Source organism: Nicotiana sylvestris, chromosome 7 (assembly GCF_000393655.2).
Source record: "Nicotiana sylvestris chromosome 7, ASM39365v2, whole genome shotgun sequence".
Classification (NCBI taxonomy): Eukaryota; Viridiplantae; Streptophyta; class Magnoliopsida; order Solanales; family Solanaceae; genus Nicotiana; species Nicotiana sylvestris.
Genome location: NC_091063.1, coordinates 144,064,323 through 144,072,644, shown reverse-complemented (window position 1 = coordinate 144,072,644; position 8,322 = coordinate 144,064,323). Strand labels below are relative to the sequence as shown.

At 35.6% G+C, this 8,322-nt stretch overlaps 1 protein-coding gene across 1 annotated transcript; it reads left to right on the top strand.

The window, feature by feature from the left end:
• The first annotated feature begins 1,635 nt into the window (after positions 1-1,635).
• On the top strand, positions 1,636-5,707 carry LOC104220337 (serine/threonine-protein kinase BSK5-like). The gene is made up of 10 exons (XM_009771181.2): positions 1,636-2,118; positions 2,205-2,425; positions 2,541-2,676; positions 2,890-3,023; positions 3,111-3,216; positions 3,396-3,481; positions 3,586-3,774; positions 4,174-4,338; positions 4,978-5,091; positions 5,291-5,707. The coding sequence occupies exons 1-10, from the start codon at positions 2,037-2,039 to the stop codon at positions 5,531-5,533; spliced, it is 1,476 nt and encodes a 491-aa protein (XP_009769483.1). The 5' UTR covers positions 1,636-2,036; the 3' UTR covers positions 5,534-5,707.
• The last annotated feature ends 2,615 nt before the right edge of the window (positions 5,708-8,322 follow it).

The following is an 8,322-nucleotide window of genomic DNA, read 5'->3' as shown; positions in this document are numbered from 1 at the left end:
GATGAACTTAGAGAATAAAAGAAAATAACATTTTAGATTTTTTATATTTATGTTATAATTGATAATATATGTTTTCTGTAATATAATATATATTTCGGTACGGTATCGATATTTCGGTATTTTATTTTAAAATACCAAATACCGTACATAATACTAATTTTTTTAAAATTTAAAACAAATACCATATCAAATATCAAAATACCGCATACCAAATATTAAAATTTTCGGTTTTGATACGGTAATTCGGTATTTACCAAATTATGCACAGTCCTAAGGATTGATTTAGGTCAATTTCCACTTTAGATTGTCTTTTCCTCAATTTGTTTTCTTTTTATATAGTCAATGCTCAACAGAAATAAGAAATGACTAGAATAGCTGGAATTCATTCATTTCGTCTTGAATTGTAATCTTTTGACAACTAGATTGTCTTTTTAGAACCTCATTCTTGCACTTGTTTTTTCACCAAATTTACTATGGTATTTGATAAGTTGCTGATTGTATTTAATTAGTTTTCTTAATTCTTTATTTCTTTGACAAAATAATTGTTCATAGAATAGAAGAAAAAAATGTATTTTTAAGTGATAAGTTTCTTATAATATCTGAATTTCCTACTGCTATAAATGGAGTACTACATTTAGATCTTTTCTAACCCATAGAGAATTTTGAATTCTGCAAAAGAGAAGTTGTGGGGTCCCATTAGGGCCAGAAGGTGGGGCCCATAAGGAGTGGGGTAAGGATTAGTGAGAGGAAACCAGACAGTGGGGAAGCACAAAAGAGGAAATGATGAGCAAGTTGAAACTCAGCAAAAAAGCAGAGAGAAAGAGATTTATGATGAAAAAAGGCCATTCTCTTTAGCAGCAACAACACACTTCTCTCTATCATTCATTCATACACCCCATACTTCCTTTAATACTTTCTATATTCTATTACTACCTCTGTCCTCAATTTATGTGGCGGTTTTTAATTAAATATAAAAAAGAATTTTTCATAAACTATTATAGTTTAGAGCTCACCAGCTATAATTTGTCTAGTTATCATTTATAGCTATTGTTCAATTATTACAAGTTGGAAAAATGACAATTTATAGTCGCTGTAAAAATAATAGTCGAAAAATGTATAAAATTTTTATATACACACACACATTTTATGTGTTATATACAAAAATTATATAAATTTTATACACTTTTTCGGCTAACAGATGTAAATAGTTTCTGCCGCGGGCTAAAATTGATAATACCCCTTACAAGTTTGTATCACCTGTATTCATACGTGCAACAAATATAGCCTGTGTTAATTGTATTCATTATTAATCAAACTTAAGACCTCACGCATACTAAGCGCACTCTAACCAATTGAGCTACGAGAACTTGTTGCTTTCTTATTTCAGTTCAAAATAATTGATCTCTTGTTTGATGGATTTACTATAAAATTCAAATGTAGCCACAGATGGTAAATTTGCTAAAAGTATAACTACGAATAGTAAATCCAATATATATGTCTGATGTATCGCGTTTTTCCAAGTTATAAATATTTATTTGACTACATCACTAAGGATAAAATAATAAGTTAAAGTTAAAATTATTTTTACATAAAAAATAAGACATTTTATTGAGACAAACCAAAAAAACACTATTCAAGGGACAGAGGGAGTAAAACATACTCTCCTCTAGTCCTCTCTTCTTCATTTCTGCATGCTCTTAAAAAGACCTTACAACACAAACAGAATCACCAAAAGGGCACTGCAAATTCTGCAAAAAGCTTCAGAAAAAGATCCTTTCCTTGGATTCCCACAAAAATTGGGTCACTGTTTGTTCCCTTAGAAAAAAATAGCTATAAAACTTCCTCCTTTTTTTTCCTCCCCATTTGCTTACTTCTGTTCTGTCTTTTAGTTGAAATGCTTGTTCACTAAAGAGAACTGAAAAAGCTTTAAAAAATTATCCTTTTTTTGGGATCCCTATAAATTGCCATTCTCTGTTTCGTTTTCTTGAAAAAAGTAGCCATAAAGGTTCCTCCTTTTTCTTCATTTTCCTTGTAAAATGGGTGCTCGTTGCTCAAAATTCTCTTTTTGCTGGTGGCATTCTCATCTCAAACCATCCCTTCTTGATTCTTCTGATTTGGGTATTTATTTTCTTGGCAAATTTCTCTGATTTTTGTGCTTTTTGTGCAGTTTTTTGTGAGATTTTACTTTGTTGTTGTTGTCGCAGAGAATGGAGGGAAGAATGAGAAAAATGCATTGCCAAGTTTTACTGAGTTCAGTCTTGATGAGCTAAAGATTGCTACAAATGGATTTTCTCCAGAAAACATAGTATCAGAACATGGTGAAAAAGCTCCAAATGTAGTTTATAAAGGCTTGCTTGAAAATGGTCGTTGGGTTGCTGTTAAAAGATTCAATAGGTCTGCTTGGCCTGATTCTCGCCAATTCTTGGTTAGTATTGTTAATTACATCGTGTTGCTCCATTTTCCCAATTTTGTAACCTTTTTTTTTGTGTGTAGCTATTGATTTTAATTGTATTTTGGACAATGTTTGTGTTGTTGTAAAGGATGAGGCAAAGGCAGTGGGGAATCTGAGAAGTGAGAGATTGGCAAATCTAATTGGATGTTGTTGTGAAGGAGAAGAAAAATTGCTGGTGGCTGAGTTCATGCCTAATGAAACTCTTGCAAAGCATTTGTTTCACTGTAAGTAATAATGTATAGAAGTTTGTGTTTCAGAAATTGGATTGTAGGATCATTATGTTGTAACTGATGGGATTTATTCTGATTACTAGATTGACTGTTATTTTGTGTTTTTGTGGTTGTATGGCCAATTGCATCTGTCTTTTACAGCTTTAATTGAATGAATCTATGAGTGTGTGGTTGATGCTGATATTTAATTCCTTTGTAATGGAATAGGGGAGAATCAACCTATGAAATGGGCGATGAGGTTGAGGGTTGCTTTTTACCTATCACAAGCTTTGGAATACTGCAGTAGCAAGGGTCGGGCACTATATCACGATCTTAATGCTTACAGAATCTTATTTGATCTGGTAACGATTGATTCTACCGCAGCTTTCGTTATGCTTAAATGCTTGCTGTAGGTGTAGTGCTCTTAACATTAGGTAGCATTTTTACAGGATGGTAATCCTAGACTCTCTTGCTTTGGCCTGATGAAGAACAGTAGGGATGGAAAGAGTTACAGTACAAACTTGGCTTTCACTCCCCCCGAGTACTTGAAAACAGGTCAAATATGATTTCTCTAAGCTATTTTTTTCTCAATCCAGGTTGCTGTTCTGCAATGGGGACTTAAGATGGCTTTTTGTTTTTCACCGTAAAGCTTTAGCCTCAAGAAATATCTGCTTAAATTAGTTCAGTCTAGCAGATCTTTTAGTAGTATTTTGAAACAAGTTTATGCTTGGCAGGAAGAGTGACCCCTGAAAGTGTAGTTTACAGCTTTGGAACAATGTTGCTAGATCTTTTGAGCGGAAAGCATATTCCTCCGAGCCACGTAAGTTGCAAAAGATTCTGAAATCCTCTATAAATGAAACGTTGTTTGTTAACTCTATTATTTGAGTTCCTAAACTTGAAAATGTTTCTTTTACCTTCTTATAGGCACTTGATTTAATTCGTGGGAAGAATTTTTTGATGCTTATGGATTCTTGTTTGGAGGGTCATTTTTCTAATGATGATGGAACAGAGCTTGTTCGGCTAGCCACACGTTGTTTACAGTATGAAGCACGTGAGAGGCCTAACGCAAAATCTCTTGTTACTTCTCTTATGTCTCTTCAGAAAGAAACAGAGGTATGACCAACTGATAGAATTATGTGTCCCTCGACTTGCTTAAAGATCATTTTAAAAACTGCTATCTATCTTCATTTATGAGATCGAAAATGGATTTAATGCCTTACAGATGAAATAGAAATATCTCCTTCCTTTTTGCATTTTGTATTTGATTGTCTAGGATCACACTTTATCAAGGTTGATTCTCTTACTATAATGTGGACATATCTCCTTTGTCTTTCACCATCTAGTTTTTTCTATTTAATTAGCAATGGAAACGGAAACCTTGGTGGAATTATTTGACTTATGGGTAAGATGCATATTAATTGCAATATATTCCTCAGATGAACCACCTAGATTTCTGCTGTATTTTGTTTTGAGTAGTGTTTGGAGCCCATGTTTATTATTGATGTAATCCAGGTGCCATCACATGTTTTGCTGGGCATTCCACATGGAACTGCAACCCCACCTCAACCGCTATTGTTGACCCCAATGGGTGAAGCATGTTTGAGAAAAGATCTTACTGCCCTTCATGAAATATTGGAGAAGACTGGATACAAGGATGATGAAGGAATTGCCAATGAGGTTTTTCTTTTATCTACAAAATTTCACTATTCATATAGCAGTATCGATAATCTTTGTTTCTCAATGTCAAATACATTATGGCTTCTGCCTAAGGTATTAAGCGCACAACCTAGTATAATTAACCTGCTACCTCTTTTCTTTAGCACCTTGGGTGAAAGATAAGTTTCTATTTCCTTAAAAAACTTTTTGACATGGTAATCTTGATAAGCAACCACTTTTAAAAGGTGACTCTAGATATAGAACTTCAGATAAAGTTGGATCATTTACTAGTATAATGATCCAACTATAGTATCATCCTTCTTCCTCTGATTATTACCATGCAAGAGCCCACTATGTTTTTTTTGTTAAATTTACTTAATCTATTTTCATTTCCATCAAATAGCAGTGGGACCTACCTGAGTGTCATTATTAATCGCATGTGTTATCCTTTCAGATATGATAGTAAAGTTTAGATCTTTTGTCTGTTGATTGTAAAACAAAAAGACTATAGTAAGCCAATATAAGATACCCAATGTTCTATTTTGATTTTCCATGTATGTGTTTTCATCTCCATATCTCAATAGCCCCACTATAAAGATCATGTCTCATTTTTATTAGTACAACTTGATCTTGATTTTGTTATTTGTGATTCCATTCCAGCTTTCATTCCAAATGTGGACAAATCAGATGCAGGAAACCTTGAATTCTAAGAAGCATGGTGATGCTGCTTTTCGAGCCAAGGATTTCATTACTGCCATTGACTGCTATACACAGGTTTGACCATTTAAAAATATGTTCATTATCTTAATATCTAAAAAATGGCTGCTTTTATCAGTCATAAAAAAAAAATTATAGGAAGACTTCACTTAGTTCCTCTTTATGTTCTGTAAAAGCTCATATGAAATATGTCACTTAAGTATCCGTCTATTTGAACAAGACAAGGAGGGTTTATACGCTATTCTGTTTATTATAGTTCATTGATGGAGGGACCATGGTATCACCAACAGTATTTGCGAGGCGTTGCTTGTGTTATCTGATGAGCGACATGCCACAAGAGGCTCTAGGGGATGCAATGCAAGCTCAGGTGGTTTTCGCTGAGTGGCCAACTGCCTTTTACCTCCAAGCTGCTGGCCTCTTTATCCTTGGGATTGAGAATGATGCCCAAGAAGCTCTTAAAGAAGCTACAAAGTTGGAAGCAAAAAGGAGCAAAAACTGAAACTGTATAGATTTGCATTTCTTTGATATTTATTGTCTTAAGTTTCTTGTATTTATCTATAAAAGCAACACTAAAGGACTTATGAACAAAATTGATTGTTGAATGTTAATATTCAATTTTTGTTCTTTTCTTTTCGGAAGTAAATTTTCACATTTGGTGAAAGATTATATCTTATCCTCGGATGCATTTCTATTCTTTATAGTTTAGTCTGAAAAGTAATGGAATTCAGTTTTCATCATTAGCATTTATCAATGTGACTAGGCCAAGAAGGAATATTGAAGGCAGAGAGCCAGAAGAACAGTTATCACTGAATGGCATTGTGCTAGCAAAATGAAAATCTTAAATAGGATACACCTCTTTTTCTAAGTAAAGGAACTCTAACACAAATCATAATCTCAATGACACAATTAACCATTTAATACATGCTTCAAGATATGTAGTATAAAGATTCAAAAATACAGAGAACTCAACACCTTATATAGAAGGAAAGCTAAGGAGTGAGGTAGACAGTGAAGTGAGTAATTGTTTCTACACCATCAGTTGTATGTTGATCCACATGAGGAAGAGCTCAATGGTGGCATATCCTTTAGCATTCTCATACTTGCCGGTCCCTCCAATGATGGTGATGTGAGAAATTGGTGTGGCTGTCCTGTGAATTACAAAGAAACTAATTGTGTCTTCCACTTCATGATCATGTTCTCCATGAAAAAGTGCTGTCAAGGCTAAAGTATGGCTAGTGCCATCCGAAGAGCTTGTCAAGTAAAATCCTTGTGCCTTGCCAAGAACAGCTGATCCCAGCTCATGTCCCTCGGTTATCTCATTGTCAACAACAGTAATGGAACCAAACATGAGCTGCTGAAGGGATTGGCCAGCAGGAAGCTGCTCGGCTGTTACAAAAGGTTGGTTATTCCACCAAGAATGTCAGCGGCTGGTGCATTGATGATGGGGGCTGCCCCGTTGTTTGTTAAGTCATCAGGAGGAGCTACTGAGGCAGCAGGGGCGATAACGGGGTGAATCTGGTTCAGGCTCAGTTGATAAGTCTGCTGAAGGATCAGCAACTGGCGGCACGTTAGAATCAGGAGTGGTGACAGTAGCTGGTAATTGGCCACTTGGCAATGTGGCAACCGGGGCCATCCCTAAAGCCACAACAGGCTCGTCGGACAATGAGCTCAATTCATCAAGGATTCTTGCTGACTGAGCAGAGCCAAATGTGAGGGCTAGAAGCAAAATGCACAAGGTGGCTTGAGTGTTTTAGAGGTGAGCTGGGAAAGTTTGGTCATTTTGTGTAGATGTTAGGAAAGAGTGGAGGCTTGAATGGTATATATAGTTTTGTTTCTTCCTGATAACAAGTGCAGCTGATGAGGTGCTTTAGGTAAGGAGCTGTAGAGATCACCTTTTTTTTACCAAATCCAGAATAAAGGACATCTTGGTTTGGTTGAACTAAATCTGAATAGCATTTTACTGATTACTTAGGCAGTTATGTACAGTATCTTGATAGTAATTGTGTATTGGGAAAAAAACTGAATTTACATTGAAGGTGACGTGGCATGACACGAGGATTGGTCAAATGGTCAAAACATGATGATCAGTTAAGAGGCACGAGTGACAACAGATACGGGGAAAGGAAAGCAACATAGGTGTGGACCGTTACTAAAATAGGTACGAGTCTCGTACCTATTCGAGTCATTTAAAGACTGAAGATCGGAAGAAGTTGAAGATACGAATCTGATGACGTAAAAGAGTCTAAATACAGCATTAAATATCAAATACGTTAGAATATTTGAATTAAATAGAAATGATTGTGTAACGTTTCTTTTAATGTCATTTATTGCTCATAATTGCCTCATTAAGACAAAGGCATTACATCTTCTCCTAGAATCAACTATAAAAGGAGAAAAACTCAACATCTGTAGAGACACGAAAATACTATTGAGATCTTACTGCAATACAAAACTATTTACTGTTTTACCATCATTCTCAAAAACATTTTATTTTCGTCTCCTGATTATCAGTAACCCGAATTTCTTTTTAGCTTTGACCAAAGACTCAGATTTTTGGTTAAACAAATTGGTTCTGTTACCGGGAATCTGATAATCTTTTCTTTTAAGCTATATCTTGTCCATTGTTATCACCATGTCAAACAATAACACCGACAATAACAGTAATAACACATTGGGAAACCATGAAAATCAAATCCATCAAAATCAAGGTGACGTGGTTCCCTCCCCTCCAAATTCACCACGTCAATCTCGTGAAGGCACTCCCGTTACTGAATCCTGTGCTGATCAACAAGAACAATCTGAACACTTTGAAGGAGATACAAATGAAGCTTTACAAAAGCTAATTGATGCACAGGTCGGCAAAGCTCTTCAGGCTCTAGTTAGTCGATTGCCTGCTGCACCACCCACACCAACTCCTAATAATAATATATTGGACAATCCCCGTTCTGGTCTTGTTAATTCTGGAAATGGAGGAACCACCAGTGAACCACATGAAGGGGGACCAGGTAATTCAAATAATTCCTATTTGCAAAATTTAGTACTAACCTTGCAGAAACAGATTAAGGAACAAAATGAGCGTATTGAGCAAATTCCTGGAGTTCCGCCTGTAATAAAAGGAGTAGACATGGACAAATACTCACAACAACCTTGGAAGCCAAGTGCATCTCCCCTTCCAATTCCGAAAAAGTTCAAAATGCCTGACATCCCGAAATATGATGGTACTACAGACCCACGTGACCACGTGACTGCATTTACAACAGGCGTGAAAGGCAACGACTTGACCAAACA